The 17,987-nt window shown below is 44.4% G+C and overlaps 1 protein-coding gene across 2 annotated transcripts in view; it reads left to right on the forward strand.

Moving 5' to 3' along the window:
• TNN (tenascin N) overlaps nt 1–17,987 on the forward strand; it is a 131,768-nt gene that overhangs the window by 105,395 nt on the left and 8,386 nt on the right. For both annotated transcript variants that reach the window (XM_030207587.1, XM_030207588.1), the window contains 3 exons: nt 6,867–6,999; nt 7,119–7,270; nt 7,484–7,580. In XM_030207587.1, coding sequence (XP_030063447.1) covers nt 6,867–6,999; nt 7,119–7,270; nt 7,484–7,580 — 382 coding nt within the window. The remainder of the gene's footprint in view (nt 1–6,866; nt 7,000–7,118; nt 7,271–7,483; nt 7,581–17,987) is intronic.

The following is a 17,987-nucleotide window of genomic DNA, read 5'->3' on the forward strand; positions in this document are numbered from 1 at the left end:
AGTCCAATAAAAAAGGTATAATCTTTCTTTTCTATGTTTTGATTCATTTCTATTTATTACTTTTATATGATTTCTATAAAAATCACAATTTCTGCCTGGCTTTCCTTGTAGGAACCAACAAAATTGTAAAATGATGCCCTGTTGTAATTTAATTTAAACCTGATTTAAAACAGGAGGAAAATGACCTCAGTCAACGACCAGCTGTATATATGATCACTTAGAAATTTCTTGTGACCTTTCTTATTAGCTGCAGTTAATGACCCTTTTTCATTTATAGATCTCAAAAAAACCTCCTTTACAACATTTTTTCTCATCTTCACTTTAATGCTGCATCTACTTAGATGTGTATTAATATGTTGTGAACTACACTAAACACCTTTGAAAACACCATGAGCACTAATCTTGTATGGCACTGCAAGCCCAATGGAGGCTTGCCGTTTCGCTATGGCTTCTTCAGGGGATGGCCAATCTCATTGTGCTTTTTAACATACTGTGCTTCACAATTCAGTGTTCCGTGTTTGCACTCATTCTCTCAACATGGCAGAAAGAAGGTTAGGGATAGACACTTTTCCCTCCAAAACACTCTTTCTTATGATTTCTATAAAACCACAGTTCTTCTCTGGCTTTCTTGCAATTGGGTTCTACAGATAGGAGGTTTGTGTTGGAAGGCATTGAACAAGGGAAAAAGTACATCATCTACTTGGTAAGAACAACCATCAGAGTAAAAGGTTATCTACCACTTTTTCCACAGGTATGGAATGTTGTCCAGGGAAGAATACAAGAACATATGAATAGCCATACTGGGTCAGACTAATGGTTCATCTCGCCCAATATCCTGTTTCCAACAGTGGCCAAGCCAGGTCATAAGTATCACGCAGAAACCCACTCAGGGGCGTAGCCAGACCTTGATGGGAGGGGGGCCACAGCCCAAGGTGGGGGGCACATTTTGACTCACCTCCCCGCTGCCGCCCTCCTGCCCCCACTTCTGCCCCCCCCCACTGCCACTTCTGCCCCCTGCTGCCACCGCTTCCCCCCACCCCACCGCTGTAAGGTACCTTGGCTGGCAGGGGTCCCCAACCCCCGCCAGCTAAAGCGTTTGTCCCGCACTGGTCTCACATTGCCTGCTGCCCTGCCCTGTTTTCAGCACCGTGCATGCTCATTTTAATGAAACTGTGCATTCGAGATGCTCAGTTTCATTAAAACGAGTGTGAACGGCGCTGAAAAACAGGACAGGGCACCAGGCAATGTAAGACCAGCGCAGGACAAACGCCTTAGCTAGCGGGGAATGAGGACCCCCATCAGCCAAACCGGGGGCCCCAGAGTCAATTTGGGGGGGGGCAGGCCACTGGTCTCATACCATTATTCAGATGCTATGAACAGACTGGATGCAATTAAGGCATCTGGTCTATTCATAGGCAAAGGGCACTTCACCAAATAACAGCTTGAATGCCAGGGCATATGGTCAGCAATTCTATAAAGGGGTGTCTCTGGTTATAGTCTACCCCATGCAGAAAAGTAGTTGCCTATGTTTCATTATAGAATAACAGTGTAACATGCCAAGAATGCACTTATATTCTAGGTGTAAATACTTACACCAGCCAAACAGCAGATTATAGAGTTCTAAAATCTGTGAACATAACTGTACTCCCTGCCCACGCTTGTCCCAGACTCTGCCTCCCATTACACATGACATCTTCTCTTTACCAGGTCTCCTTCCATAAGATCTACTCCCATATTATGCATCTTTCCCTGAATTTTATATAGCGCAACTTGAGTTGTGCATGCAAATCTGGTCATGCTTTGGATTTCCACATGCAACTTAATTAGCTTAACAAGTCAATCAGCACTGATAATTGAACTTAAAAGCAATTATTGACACTAATTGGCAAGTTTAGAAATGAAGTACCTGAGATTCAGAAATAAGTTGAAAGCATTTTTATTTGCCCGCTATTTGAACAGCTAAGTTGTAAGTTAAGGTCTATTTCTGTAATTTCTCGGTTTAAATCAACTGGTTGTTTTATTGTTATCCGCAATGAACCTGATAGATAATTGCAGAATATAAGCGTAATGTAATAATACTGAGAATGTGCTAATAAAAAATATTAATAACTTGAGGTTTAAATTGGAAAATTTGGAAAACCAAGTTTACTCTGCAAACTTGGGGGTCCTTTTACTAAGTTGCACTGAAAAATGGCTTGCGGTAATGTAGGCATGGGTTTTGGGCGAGTGCCGATTCATTTTTCAGCGTGCCTGCAAAAAGCCCAAAAATGGACGTGCAGCAAAATCAAATTATTTTTCAGCCGCACGTATCGGACACGTGCCAAAAATTAAATTATTGCAACAGCCACATGGTAGCCAGGCAGGAACTCCATGTTGGCGCACATTGGGCGTGCGTAGAGTCTTACGCGGCTAGTAAAAGGACCCCTTGCATATTATTAACATCCCTAGCATCACATTAAGGTCACCTAGGGAACTTTTGATACAATATCCAGCTTATTTTTGAAAGAGAAAGACGCCCATATTTCGACCCAAATCAGGAGATGGGCGTCTGTTTCCCGTGGGGCCCAAATCAGTATAATCAAAACCCTATTTTTGGCGTCCTCAACTGCAGTCCATCACGGAGATGAACAAAGATCACGGGGGCATATTGGAGGCGTGGCAAAGGCAGGACTGGGGCATGGTTATCGGCCGAGGAGAGATGGGCGTCTTTAGCTGATAATCGAAACAAGAAGGGTGTTTTTGACGAGAATTTGGTCCGCTTTATTTGGACCTTTTTTTTCAGGTCCAAGTCCCAAAAAAGTGCCCAAACTGACCAGATGACCACCGGAGGGAACCGGGGATTACCTCCCCTGACTCCCCCAGTGGTTACTAACCCCCCTCCCACAAAAAATCCCACTTTACAAACTTTTTTCCCAGCCTGTATGCCAGCCTCAAATGCCGTACCCACCTCCATGACAGCAGAATGTGTTCTATCCTCTGACAGCTTTTCCCTGGTTCTGATGTGGGTCTCGGGTGAGTGTGACACCTTTTCTGTTAAGGGCACTGCAGAGTCACATCAGCAATGCATTGTGGTGGGTTTAGGGTACTGGGCTCCGTGATTCCACTAGCTTGTGTTAAATGCTCACGATGTTGGTAGTTGGTAGGCTGTACTCCCATGGTGCTTTTCCCTCTGCTTACTGGGTCAGAGTGTGCCCTGTTTTGTTTCCGGTAGTCCATGAGGTAGTGGCCATTTGTGTAAGACACTTTTAGATCCCTTTCATGTGTTAGCCATGTTACAGCACTTAGTTCTTACCTTGAATGTTGCTGAAAGAGGGCATTGTACACCATTCTGCCAGCTCGAACCTACTGCTAATCTCAGTAGCAGCAAGACTCGTTGCCAGTGGGGCACAATCTCTGATCTGCAGTTAACTGTGAGTAAAGGTGCTTATTCAAATAAAGGACGTTTTCAACGAGATTAGTCTTCAGGTGTGAACTGCTGTGCCAAAGTTATACAACAGCAACAAGTCCTGTCCCTGGAGCACTTTTAGTGGGTACTGCAGTGCACTTCAAGCAGGCAGACCCAGGCCCATCCCCTCCACCCGTAACACCTGTGGTGGTAAATGGGAGGCCTCTAAAACCCACTGTACCCACATGTAGTTGCCCCCTTCACCCCTAAGAGCTATGGTAGTGTTGTACATTTGTCCCTCCCACGACCAAATGGCTTGGATTGGGACATTTCTGAGCTGGGCGTTTTTAGTTTCCATTATCGCTAAAACCCCCCCCGCCCATCTCAGAAGGGACCAAATCCATGGCATTTGGTCTGTCCAAACCGTATTTTCGAACCGAAAGATGGACGCCCATCTTTTTCGAAAATACGGTCTGTCCCGCCTCTTCACATACCCGTTTTCGGACATAGACGCCCATGGAGATGGGCGTTCGCGTTCGATTATGCCCCTCTATATGACCCAGGTATTGAAATTGCCCTCTCATATAATCTTCCACTGATGAACAATCAGTGGAAGATTATGAGAAGGCAATTTCAATACCCGGGATCCTAGGGATGTTGAACAAAGCATAGTTCTTCCTAAAGCAAGGAGGTCAAATGCAGATGGTTTTCCTTCCTCTCCAGATTCATTACAGTTGAACGTTTCAGATATGCTGGAAACACTGGATTCTGAAATGGCAGCTCCATCAAATGTGGTAGTGACATTTGCTTTAAAGTCAGACAGAAACTTAATTTTGCACCTGTTTTAAAATCTAGAGATGTGCTGTTTCTTAATGCTTTGCTTTTCCCAGATGTAACCACAGAGATTCAAAAGAGGAGAAGAGAATTTCTTTTGCTTCATCTTAGAGTAATCCAACTGGGTGCCTTTTCTTTTTGAAATTCCCGTTCAGTGCATAGTAAAATTTAGATCTGTTAAATGTATATTTTTTCAACCAGCACAGTTAATAGCTTTTTTGGCAGCTCAGAGACCTGCAGGCATGAATGTTATAGTGCCTGTTCTGGGAATTGAGTAGGTAATCTCAGTGAATTGTATATTAGAGGAGTTTAGTACCTATCTCCCCCTCCTCTTTTTATGATTTCATAGTATGCTTAATTGAAGCCTCTTCCCCTTATATTGTGGATGTGAATATGATGTGGATTTTCTTTTTTTTTTCTTCAGAAATAGATTTGATTTTATCTCCTGTATATTTTGCTTAATCATGTGCTCTTTTGTCAATGAGTGTTATTGTTTGATAACTATATTTGGTATAATTTCAAGAGAAAATAATTAAAAAAAGAAAATCTTAGGACTTGTTGAAAAGATGTGAAATATTGTGCCATAGCAAAAGGTTTAAAAGTGATTCTAACTACAGGCATATAATGAAACGTCCCTTTAAAACATTTTTGTTTTCTTTTAATTAAATTTTACAACTAAACAAAACATTTACATAAATGCATTATACCGCAACTAACACTGAGTCCTGTATACAACCAACACTATATAACTAAGCATTACAAGATAAATAAAAATCCAGAGTTTTCCACTTCTTAAGACCAGCAAAATGTCCCACTGAAGAATAAGAAACAGATTCTTCATATTTCTTGTACAATAAAATCCAGTTCCACCAAAGATATACAGTCACTTGAGAGTTGTCTTTCTAATGTGATATAATTAATTTTAAAGCAACAGTTATAAGAAAGTCAAACAATAATTTAGCATCATCTGAAAGAAAGAATGGAATATAAATGGACTTCCAGATTATATATTTTGATAAAAATGATGCTTGAAAAGTTTAAAAGTGATTCTAACTACAGGCATATAATGAGACTTCCCTTTTACTGACCTGTCAGAAGTGCTCTGTTTAGACTAGTACAATAGTTCTCCATCTTTCTTCTGTTGTGACACACCTGACAGACAATATTCACATGCATGACACACTAAACTACAGTTTTCAGCTGAACAAAGGAAAAAACCCTATACATCATTGAATTGTTGCTAACAATGATAAAAGGGAAATACAGACGCAATGGTGGTGACTGCTGGGGTGGAAGAGAGGGATTTGCTGCAATATTTTCATTTGAGGCTAATGACAGAAGTAGGGACCAGTTACCCAACTTCCTGGTTCTCAACTGTTCCCAACCTGCAGCACACGTGGTTGTTAAGAAAAGCACAAACATGCTGCCTGTCAAATTGTGAGTGACACACCTCCCAGCTGTTGATGACACACTGGTTCAGTAGGATCCTAACGTTGCTGACTGTAATCTTTGTATAGCTCAGTGGTTCCCAAACCTTTTCAGTTCAAGGCATCCCCCCTCTGGCTACACAGGTCTCTGTCTCCCTGTCCCCCGGCCACACCGATCTCTGCCCCCCCCAGCCACATAGATCTCTGCCCCCCCCCCCCCAGCCACACAGATCTTCATCTTTTTGTCTGCACAAATATAACAGTGCTAGGGTGTCCCAATAACCAGCCCCTCCAAATGACACACTGATTCCATTATTATACGTCTTCTTTGAAAATATAAGTGAGATTAAATAAAAAATGTTACCAACAATAAAGAATGACAACTTGGATGCAGGGGCATAGCTAGGTGGGGCCATGGGGGCATGGTCCCCCGCAGATTTAGCCCTGCCCCCCTGCTTTCACCCTCCCCACCACATTCGACCCACTTCCTGCCGCCGCCAACCCTCCCCTGCCGCCGCCAGGTACCTTTGCTGGTGGGGGTCCCTAACCCTCACTAGCCGAAGCCCTGCATTGCTGATCTGGATTCTGTTTCTGTGAGTCCTGACGTCCTGCACGTAGGAACGTGCAGGACATCAGGACTCACAGAAACAGAATCCAGATCAGCGAATGCGCTGGACTCGGAGACCAGCGCTGAAGGGAATTTCAGCTGGCGGGGGATGGGGACCCCCGCCAGCAAAGGTACCTGGCGGTGGCGGGGTAGAGTTCGCGGCGGCGTGTGTGTGTGTGTCAAAAGTGGCGGGGGGGGGGAGCTAAAATGTGCTCCCTCACCTTGGGCTCTGCACCCCCCTCCCGCCGAAGTCTTGCTACGCCCCTGCTTGGATGCAGCAGCTCATAGGTTTGTATCCAGCATATTCTGTTTGGTGCTACGTGATCAGTGAGCTGACAACACACATACAAGTAGGACTCTTCGTTTTGCATTCACTACTCTGCATTCACTACTTGGTGTATTTATTGACCCCTGTGTCGGGTCATTATCTTTGATATAATAAAGACTGTTGGACTCACGTCTCCTCTATAGAGAAAGAAGCAACAGGAATTTGTGGTAGTATTCTATAAACATATTCACACAATTGGTGCCTAATTGTAGGCACCCTGTAATCAAATGAGGGGGATAATGACTATATATTGATTGCTTTTGTATGTGTCTTTATGTGTGACAGGAAGTGCAGTTGGGTTCCACAGATAGGAGATTTGTGTTGGAAGGCCTCGAACAAGGGAGAAGGTACACCATCTACTTGGTGGCTTTTAAGAACAATCATCAGAGCAAAAGGGTATCTACCACTTTTTCCACAGGTAAATAAATCCTAATAAACAATACTTCAACCAGGTATGGAAAATACAAGCTTCTGTTCCCATTTCTTTCCTAATGGACACCCACCTGACAATTGTTTTCCTTCTACATGTCTTTTCAGTGGGCGTACTCATCCCACACCCATCAGACTGCAGACAAATTCAACAAAATGGAAATAGCACCAGTGGAATTTATACCATCTACCTGAGTGGCGATGTCAGCAAGCCCATGAAAGTTTACTGTGATATGACCACTGATGGGGGTGGATGGATTGTGAGTGCTGCTAACATTAATCTTCAATAAAGGGTGGTAAGAGTTGGGAGCAGTCCTGTTGGCTTTGAGTATTGACAGAACTTAATGAGCCAAAGGTTCCATGCTAATGACCTTAAGCTTTGACTGAAGTTGGAAAGAGAAAGGAACATAAATTGGCAGTGTCAACTCACCATCTACTTCTTGAGTGTGAACTGCTTTCACTTCCTCTTGCAGGTATTCCAGAGGCGAAATAGTGGGAAAATAGATTTTTTCCTGCGTTGGAAGAACTACACAGAAGGCTTTGGGAACCCCAGAGAGGAATTTTGGCTTGGTGAGTTTGGAAAAAGGCTGGGAGGTTCAGGAAAAGACTTGAGGATGCTGATATATTTTATGCATAAGGAGAGAACAATTTTCAAAGCTTTTCCCATGGGTAGACAGCTATTTACCTTTGGGAACAGCCTCACTGAAAATCGCCTATCCTCCTATGCAGGTAAAAATGAATGTAGAATACATTGAAACTGCCTTCTCCCGCATCTGCAGCATTCTCAAATTGAAACTCCATGCTCATACTTTCACTTTAAAAAGGAAGATTTCTCTCTTGCTTCTTCCTTATGAATATTATCAGATTTGATATTAGCTTTGGAGTAAGTACACAGGAAATCCAATGCATTAGCGTTTAACTTTCAAAAAGGAGACTATGATAAAATGAGAAGAACGGTGAAAAAAAAACTTAAAGGAGCAGCTGCGAGGGTCAAATATTTACATCAGGCATGGATGCTGTACAAAAATACCATCCTGCAAGCCCAGGCCAAATATATTTTGACAGCCAGAATGGATAAAAATTGAGGTGAAGGAAGCTATTAGAGCTAAAAGAAAATCCTTCAGAAAATGGAAGAAGGAACCGACTGAAAATAATAAGAAACAGCATAAGGAATGTCAAGTCAAATGCAAAGCGCTGAAAAGGAAGACAAAGAGGGACTTTGAAAAAAAGATTGTGTTGGAGGCCTAAACACATTGCAAAACGTTTTTTAGGTATATTAAAAGCAAGAAGCCGGCAAAAGAATCGGTTGGACCACTAGATTACCGAGGGGTAAAAGATACAATCAGGAAAGATAAAGCCACAGCAGAGAGATTAAATGAATTATTTACTTCGGTCTTCACCGAGGAAGATTTGGGAGAGATACTCGTCTTCCGCCAGGGTTGCTTTACTCATACTACCCCTCTCCTCAGGTTGCTTCACTGGCTCCCTATCCGTTTTCGCATCCTGTTCAAGCTTCTTCTACTAACCTATAAATGTACTCACTCTGCTGCTCCCCAGTATCTCTCCACACTCGTCCTTCCCTACACCCCTTCCCGTGCACTCTGCTCCATGGATAAATCCTTCTTATTTGTTCCCTTCTCCACTACTGCCAACTCTAGACTTCGCGCCTTCTGTCTCGCTGCACCCTACGCCTGGAATAAACTTCCTGAGCCCCTACGTCTTGCCCCATCCTTGGCCACCTTTAAATCTAGACTGAAAGCCCACCTCTTTAACATTGCTTTTGACTCGTAACCACTTGTAACCACTCGCCTCCACCTACCCTCCTCTCCTCCTTCCTGTACACATTAATTGATTTGATTTGCTTACTTTATTTCATGTCTATTAGATTGTAAGCTCTTTGAGCAGGGACTGTCTTTCTTCTATGTTTGTGCAGCGCTGCGTACGCCTTGTAGCGCTATAGAAATGCTAAATAGTAGTAGTAGTAGTAGATACTGGTGTCAGAAATGGTATTCAAAGCTGTTGAGTTGGAGAAACTGAATGAAATCTCTATAAACCTGGAGGATGTAATGGGATAATTTGACAAACTGAAGAGTAGCAAATCTCCTGGACTGGATGGTATTCACCCCAGAGTACTGATAGAATTGAAAAACTGAACTTGCGGAACTATTGTTAGTAATATGTAATTTATCTTTAAAATTGAGTGTGGTACCAGAAGATTGGACGGTGGCCAATGTAACACCAATTTTTAAAAAAGGTTCCAGAGGAGATCTAGGAAATTATAGACCGGTGAGCCTGATGTCGGTGCTGGGCAAAATGGTAGAGACTATTATAAAGAACAAAATTACAGAGCATTTTCAAAAGCATGGATTAATGAGACAAAGCCACCATGGATTTAGTGATGGGAAATCTTGCCTCACCAATCTATTACATTTCTTTGAAAGGGTGAATGTGAATGTGGATAAAGGTGAGCCGGTTGATATTGTGAATCTGGATTTTCAAAAGGTGTTTGACAATGTACCTCATGAAAGACTTCAGAGGAAATTGGAGAGTCATGGGATAGCAGATAGTGTCCTATTGTGGATTAAAAACTGGTTAAAAGATAGACAATAGAGAATAGGGTTAAATGGTCAGTATTCTCAATGGAGAAGGGTTGATAGTGGGGTTCCCCAGGGGTCTGTGCTGGGACTGCTGCTTTTGATCTAGAGATGGGAGTAACTAGTGTGGTAATTAAATTTGCTGACGACACAAAGTTATTCAAAGTTGTTAAATCGCGAGAGGATTGTGAAAAATTATAAGAGAACCTTGGGGAAATTTTTTCAAAACCTAATACAATCAATGGTCCTAAGCCATGCAGACTATTGCAACGAAATCTATGCAGGTTGTAAAGAATGACTCACAAAAAAACTCCAAACTGCCCAAAACACAACAGCCAGACTGATATTTGGCAAAACACAATTCGAAAACGCTAAACCCCTCCGAGAAAAGATGCATTGGTTCCCAATCAAAAAACGGATCATCTTCAAAATCTGCACACTGATCCACAAAATTATCTACGGCGTAGTCCAGGATACGATAGACCTTATAGACCTACCAACCAGGAACAGAACCGGATCATCAAGAACATACCTAAATCTACACTACCCAAAATGCAAAAGACTCAAATACAAAACAACTTATGCATCTAACTTCTCCTACATAAGCGCACAACTATGGAACACACTCCCAAAAACTGTAAAAACAATCCGTGATCAGCTAAACTTCAGGAAATCACTAAAATCCAACCTTTTCAAAAAGGCATACCCCACTGATCCAACTTAAACCCCCACACCAGGCAACACAGCAATACCAATGATAGTACTGGACAACTTACAATCCTCACTCCCTCCCATCTCATTAGACCACAACATAACCTTGTATTTGTTTCTGAACTGGACTTGGTGAACGCCTTTACGGTAATATGTAAGCCACATTGAGCCTGCAAATAGGTGGGAAAATGTGGGGTACAAAATGTTTAATGTGAGCAAGTGCAAAGTGATGCATGTAGGAAAGAGGAACCCGAATTATAGCTACGTAATGCAAGTTTCCACGTTAAGTGCATAAGTGCATAAGTATTGCCACACTGGGACAGACCAAAGGTCCATCAAGCCCAGCCTCCTGTTTCCAACAGTGGCCAATCCAGGTTCCAAAATACCTGGCCAGATCCCAAAAAAGTGCAATACATTTTATGCTGCTTATCCCAGAAATAAGCAGTGGATTTTCTCCAAGTCATCTCAATAATGGACCACGGACCTTTCCTTTAGGAAGCCGTCCAAGCCCCCACCAAGCTAGCCGCCCCCACTTGCCCACTACACTCTCCGGCAACAAACCCCAGATCTTAACCACACGTTGAGTGAAGAAAAAGTTCCTCCGATTCGTTGACTGAAAAAATATTTCCTCCAGTTAGGAGTCACTGACTAAGAAAGGGATATAGGCATCGTCGTTGATGATGCGTTGAAACCCTCTGCTCAGTGTGCAGTGGCGGCTAAGAAAGCAAATAGAATGTTAGGTATTATGAGGAAAGGAATGGAAAACAAAAATGAGGATGTTATAATGCCTTTGTATCGGACCATGGTGGGACTGTACCTCGAATATTGTGTTCAATTCTGGTTGCTGCATCTCAAAAAAGATATAGTGGAATTAGAAAAGGTACAGAGAAGGGCAACAAAAATGATAAAGAGGATGGGACGACTTCCTTATGAGGAAAGACTGAAGCAGCTAGGGCTCTTCAGCTTGGAGAAAAGACGGCTGAGGGGAAATATGATAGAGGTCTTTAAAATAATGAGTGGAGTGGAATGGATAGATGTGAATCGTTTGTGTACTCTTTCCAAAAATACTAGGACTAGGGGTCTTCGATGAAGCTACAAAGTGGTAAATTTTAAACCAATTGGAGAAACGTTTTCTCCACAACATGTAATTAAACTCTGGAATTCGTTGCCAGAGAATGTGGTAAAGGCGGTTAACTTAGCGGGGGTTAAAAGGAAAAGTCCATAGACCATTATTAAAATGACTTGGGAGAAATCCACTGCTTATTTCTAGGATAAGCAGCATCAAGTGTATGAACATTTTTGGAATCTTGCCAGGTAATTGTGACCTGGATTGGCCACTGTTGGAAACAGGATGCTGGGCTTGATGGACCTTTGCTCTGTCCCAGTGTGGCAATACTTATGTACTTTTATGTACTTATGTAATATCCTGCACACTTGATTAGCTATTGGGCCACTAGGTTTCATTCTACAATAGTACTTCCCAAACTGTTCTGTGGATGCCACAGCTAGTCAGATTTTCAGGATATTCACAATGCATATGCATGACAGAAATTTGCATGCATTAGAGATCCAATATGTGCAAATATCTTGTGTATCACTGTTTATATAGACGTTTGGCACCAGAAGAAGTTCCAGAGATCATGGAAGAACTTAAAGCATTCTCATGGGAGTGCTGGGAGTTATAGTCTCTGAGAGTTCTGAATTGACAGGAAGTGAGGTCATGTGGGAAACGTGTAGTCTGAGAGAAATAAAAAGAAACCAAAAATCAACAAAGGGTCAGAGCATGTGGGAAGGGAATTATGCATCTGGGCAGTGCCGTAGCGAGGGCGGCTGACACCCGGGGCGGGTCGCAGCTGCGCACCCCCCTGGGTGCAGCACGGCGCCCCCTCGGTGTGCACCCTCCCCCCTCCAGAGCGTACCCTCCCACCCGGAGCGCATTCTTACTTGAAGCGAGGGGCGGGTGAGAGGGCCGATCCGCCCCCGAGTGAATGTCACTGGGAGCGGCGTCGGCTCCGCTGGTTCCTTGCTCCCTCTGCCCCAGAACAGGAAGTAACCTGTTCCGGGGCAGAGGGAGCAGGGAACCAGCGGAGTCAACACCCCCCCAGCGGCATGCACCTGGGGCGGACCGCTCCACCGCCCCCCTTCCTACGCTACTGCATCTGGGGCCAATTAGGCCATCTGCTGCTGAACAGAAGAAAAACCTAGACTGTTTGCAAAGAAGAAAGGAGGGAGTGAGGCAGGCAAGGAGAAGGAAAAAGAAAAAGCTGCAAGATGAATTAGGAGAAAAAAAACCAAAGGTGGAATGAGTGGGAAGAATCAAGGGCTTGATATTCAAAAAAGGCAGAACATCTATCCCATCCACTTTGGGCTTAGGCACTCCCAAAATCAGTGCTCCATTGGTGTGGCTGGTGGGGATTAGTGCCCGCCAGCTGAAGACCTCCCCCTGGCAGAAAGAACACTTCCACCCTATGCAGCCAGTGGTAGTATCCCGAGCAGCTGGCTCCTCACCCCTTGTGCATGTGTGAAGGCTAGCAGTGTCAGTGGCTTAGAAACACTACTGCCAGCTGCTACATGGGATGTAGGTTTTCCTTCTGCCTGGAGGAAGTGGAAAGGGAATGGGACTTGGTAAACCATCTTTCTGTGATTTTTGCAACCACATTCAAAGCGGTTTACAGAGTATATAGAGGTACTTATTTGTACCTGGGGCAATGTAGGGTTAAATGACTTGCTCAGAGTCACAAGGAGCTGCAGTGGGAATGGAACCCAGTTCTCCAGGATAAAAGTGTGCTGCACTAACCACTAGTATACTCCTCCACTGGCAAGGCTTGCAAATCCCAGAAAAATCCCCCAAAACCCCAGAACTTCACTTTACCTTGGGAGCAGTGAGCTACGCTGGGCTTTTTCAGAATTGGCTTGATTGGTAAATGAGGTTACCTGTATCATAGTCCCATCCTCCCCTAGGTGAACTCCCTTTATATAAGGCAGTCAACGGACAAGTATAATTGGTCAATCTTATACCTTGTTACCCCTAAACCTTTTTTACACTTGTGAATCACATCAGTATGTCCTTTATTCAGTGCAATACATGTTCTGCTTTAATCCTAAGGCAAACTATCTGAAACCTTAGAGCTTGTCCTATCTGTCTCCAATTATCAACTCTGAAAGATGAGATCAACAAACTCAAGAAAGAATTAGCTTCAACTAAAAAAGCATCCAGGATTAATCAATTCCCTGCTAATTTACCACCACCACTGCCACAGAGAATTCAACAACAGAGGAATAGATGGGTCACAGTAGGCTCAGGTAGACTAAGATCTGTGACACAGAAGCTCTCACCTTCCCAACCTTTGCCCCTGTCAAATTCTTTTGCTGCGCTGCATCATTATGATGCTGAAAAAAGAAGTACTGTAGTGGAACCAGAGGCTATGAAAGTAGCACAACCCAAGAATCATCCCCGCAAAAATGACAGATTGGTGAAAAGCAGAAAACTCTTACTGATCAGAGACTCCATTATCAGAGGCATTAACTCTTCTTCCCCCTTTCCCTCTCTAAGTCCCCCCTAACTGTTTCCTACCATACATATACCTCATTATACCACAATATCACTTTCCAGCTCATTTTCGAAAGAGATCGCCAGTGATCTCCCGACACAAATCAGAAGATGGCCGGTGATCTGCTGAAACCGGCCAAATCGGTATAATCGAAAGCCAATTTTGGCAGGCTTTCCGTCGTGGAGCCGGCGAAATTTCAAGGGCGCGTGTCGGTAGGGTAGTGAAGGCGGGACGGGGGCGGGATGGGGTGTGCTCATGAGATGGCCAGCTTCACCTGATAATGGAAAAAAGAAAGCCGGCCTTGACCAGCATTTCGCTGGTTTTATTTGGTCCCTTTTTTTTCCATGACCAAGCCACAAAAATGTGCCCTAAATGACCAGCCCTCCCACCCTCAAAAAAATTAAAAAAATATTTTTTCCAGCCTCTATGCTATCCTCAAATGTCATATCCAGCTCCATGACGGCAGTATGTAGGTCCCTGGAGCAGTTTTAGTGGGTGCAATGCACTTCAGGCAGGCGGACCCAGGCCCATCCCCCTCACCTGTTACACTTGTGGTGGTAAATGTGAACCCTTCAAAACCCAACAGAAACCCACTGTACCCACATGTAGGTGCCCTCCTTCTCCCATAAGGGCTATGGTAGTGGTGTACAGTTGTGGGGAGTGGGTTTTTTTTTGGGGGGGGTTGGGGGGCTCAGCACATAAGGTAAGGGAGCTATGTACCTGGGAGCAATTTCTGAAGTCCACTGCATTGCCCCCTAGGGTGCCTGGTTGGTGTCCTGGCATGTGAGGGGGACCAGTGCACTACGAATGCTGACTCCTCCCATGACCAAAGGGCTTGCATTTGGTCGTTTCTGAGATGGGCGTCTTTGGTTTCCATTATAGCCAAAAATCAGAAATGACCAAGTTTAGGGACGACCATCTCTAAGGACGACCTAAATTTCAGGATTTGGGCGTCCCCGACCATATTATCAAAATGAAAGATGGGCATCCATCTTGTTCAGAAAATACGGGTTTCCACGCCCCTTCGCCGGGACATCCTGCGAAGACGTCCTACTACTACTACTACTTAACAATTCTAAAGTGCTACTAGGGTTACGCAGCACTGTACAGTTTAACAAAGAAGGACAGTCCCTGCTCAAAGAAGCTTACAATCTAATGGACAAAATGTGCAGTGAATCCAATTGGGGCAGTCTAGATTTCCTGAATACGTCCTCAGGAAAACTTGGGCGCCCCTTTCGATTATGCCCCTCCACATGTCTCACCTGAGTAGTCTTGCAGAGGTCAGGAAAAATTAAAACCTTAGAACCAGGACAACTGCCCTTATGATGAAAATACAGTCAAAGAATCCATTTATAGTCAGATTCCAGAGCAATAGAGGTAATTAAAGTTGCGCTAGTCACTGCAGGGTGAGAACTTTCCAAAATCCCCATAAGATCCAAACTGGTTCCAGCTGGCTTCATCTCAGTGACTCACCTTCCTTTCTCATCCTAGTCTATATAACAAGCTTCCACGGACTGGAGGAGTAGCCTAATGGTTTGTACAGTGTCTTGCAAACAAGAGGAGCTGGGTTCAATTCCCACTGCAACTCTTTGTGGCTCTGGGAAAATCACCTAACTCTCCATTGCCCAAGGTACAAAGTAAGTACCTGTATATAATATGAGAACCACTTTGAATTGCCACCTCAAAAAGGCAGTATATCAAATCCCATTCTCTTTCCCTTATAGGTGGTACTATCTCACTAGAAATCTGTAAAATGTCAAACGGCTATTTTTTTCAACATCTTCTACAGTGATAAAACAGGGGATATATGAAAATTAATGATTCTTAGATTTAAATGATATCATAATTTTCCAATGTCTCCAGTGTTTGATGAATAGCCAAATTATCCTTCATTACAGCTGCTTGACCTGCTTTCACATTTTCCATTTGTGTTTCAACTAAGCATAGTCTCGTCTCCTGTACTGTAGTGACTTCATTACACTGCTTAATTTGAGTGTAGGGTTTTTTGAACATTCACCAATTTATCAATACGTTGCAGCAAGGAATACTCCACATTCTCTGAGGACAAACAGGCCAAATAATTCTCACATGTGGGTAACATCATCCACGGAGCCCAGTGCAGGAATGTTGCCCAGCATTAGGGGCGTAGCCAGACTCGGCGGGAGGGGGGTCCAGAGCCCGAGGTGAGGGGGCACATTTTAGCCTCCCCTGGCGCTGCCAACCCCCCCCCGCCATTGCCGTCCCCCCGCCGCCACCACCACCAACTTTGACCCCACCTGCCAACGACCCTCTCGACCCCCCTCCCGCCGCCAAACCTCCCCTGCCATTGCCGCCGCCTACCTTTGCTGGCGGGGGACCCCAATCCCCACCAGCCGAGGTCCTCTTCTTCCGGCGCAAGGCTTCTTTTTGCACGTTGTACGTGCAGGATGTCAGACTCAGAAACAGAACGAAGCCTTGTGCCGGAAGAAGAGGACCTCGGCTGGCGGGGGTTGGGGTCCCCCGCCAGCAAAGGTAGCCCATGGCGATGGCGGCGGGGGGAGGGTTGGCGGCGGGAGGGGGGGGGGTCGAGAGGGTCATCGACAGGGGGGTCCAGGGCCAAATCTACGGGGGCCCAGGTCCCCGTGGCCCCACGTTGCTACACCACTGCCCAGCATACTATTTCTTTAACAGCATGAGGCAGTGCTTACACCACGCATGCACAGGTTGCCTTCCCACCTGACTCATGAGTGTGGGACCAGCACTTTAAAGTTTGCTTTTTTTTCAGCTCCCAGGGCCTTCTGAGGCCTGAACATTGGTCAGGTAACATTGTTTTTTTCAGGTGAGCTCTGCCCCTTGTTTTCCTCACCATTGAGTCATTTGATTTTGCTTTGGCCATGCTCCCTTCCATATCATCTAAAGTTCCCAGTAACTTTAAGCGTTGTTCCTGATGCAGTCAGACCATCTCATTCCTGGTGTTTCCAGTGTTTGGGGCCAGACCATATCCATCTAAGCTGTGTTCTTTGTTTGTATATGCAGAAAAGAACCCAGAAATCCAGAAAGGCTCAAAAAGAAAAGATTTTTGGAGCCAGGTCTGCATCATTGAAGTTAGCATCGACATCAACCTCAGCGTCTGCACTGGCATCGGAAGCATTGGTCCCTATGGCTACTAGACTTGTATCTGGCACTTGTGGACGAGTATTGTGTGGATCTTCACCTGCTTCGGCACTGGCCGCTGTGCAGGGCAATCGGGACCAGTCAGTATTGGACCCAACATTGAGGAGACATGTGGATTTGACGTTGTCCTCATCGGCACTAAAGCACCTCGATGTTCAGCATCGGGCGAAGATCAAGAAGCACAAGAATTAGTCTCCTTGATAAAAAGTGGCAATTTTGCCACTTGCATGTGCGACTCAGACACTAAGTGCCTTTGTTCAGCATTCAACTTAAGGTCTTTTTCAAGTCCAGACTACCTCATTATTACTCAAGCACATTGCATATTGGAGTTTTTGTCTATCAGACCAAGCTGTGAAGACTGCTGAAGTAGGCCTGTGGCTGACACACAGTACTGTGTTGAGTCTCAGAAAACCTGTTTGAGAAGCTTTACATCGCTGTCCTTGACTCTTAAGTTCATGGTCAACTTCCCACTGTTTATCACTCTCTGTGTACTTCACATAGGACTTCAGCGTTCTTTCACCTTTTGTGGATTTTCTTCTTGTCTTAAGAGCAATATGATAACACCAATACGTTTACTGAACTGCTCTTATCATTGATATATCCACAATAAGAAGTTGATATTTTCATGTAAAAGAAGCTGCATTGAAAGTTTCTTGTTGAGCTTTACAGGCTGAAGATTGAATATAGTTAGTAGAAGGTTTTTATGCCAGGCTCCAGATCTCACTTTCATGCAGTTCACCAGATTGTCTGCCACTCGTGATCTTCCAACCACATATGGCGGCAGTATCACCAACAGCATGGTCAGTCCAGTTCCTGATACACTCCGGACCAGGTCTCGGGGTTCTCAGTCTCTCTGTGGGCTACCTCAAGGCTCAGCTGACTTGGTTCTATTCTTCCTATTCTCTGCATCCCCCTAACCAGTTCCCCTTCAAGGTCATTAGGGGCCAGTCTGGAGTTCAGCTTTTGAA

Source organism: Microcaecilia unicolor, chromosome 6, assembly GCF_901765095.1.
Source record: "Microcaecilia unicolor chromosome 6, aMicUni1.1, whole genome shotgun sequence".
Classification (NCBI taxonomy): domain Eukaryota; kingdom Metazoa; phylum Chordata; class Amphibia; order Gymnophiona; family Siphonopidae; genus Microcaecilia; species Microcaecilia unicolor.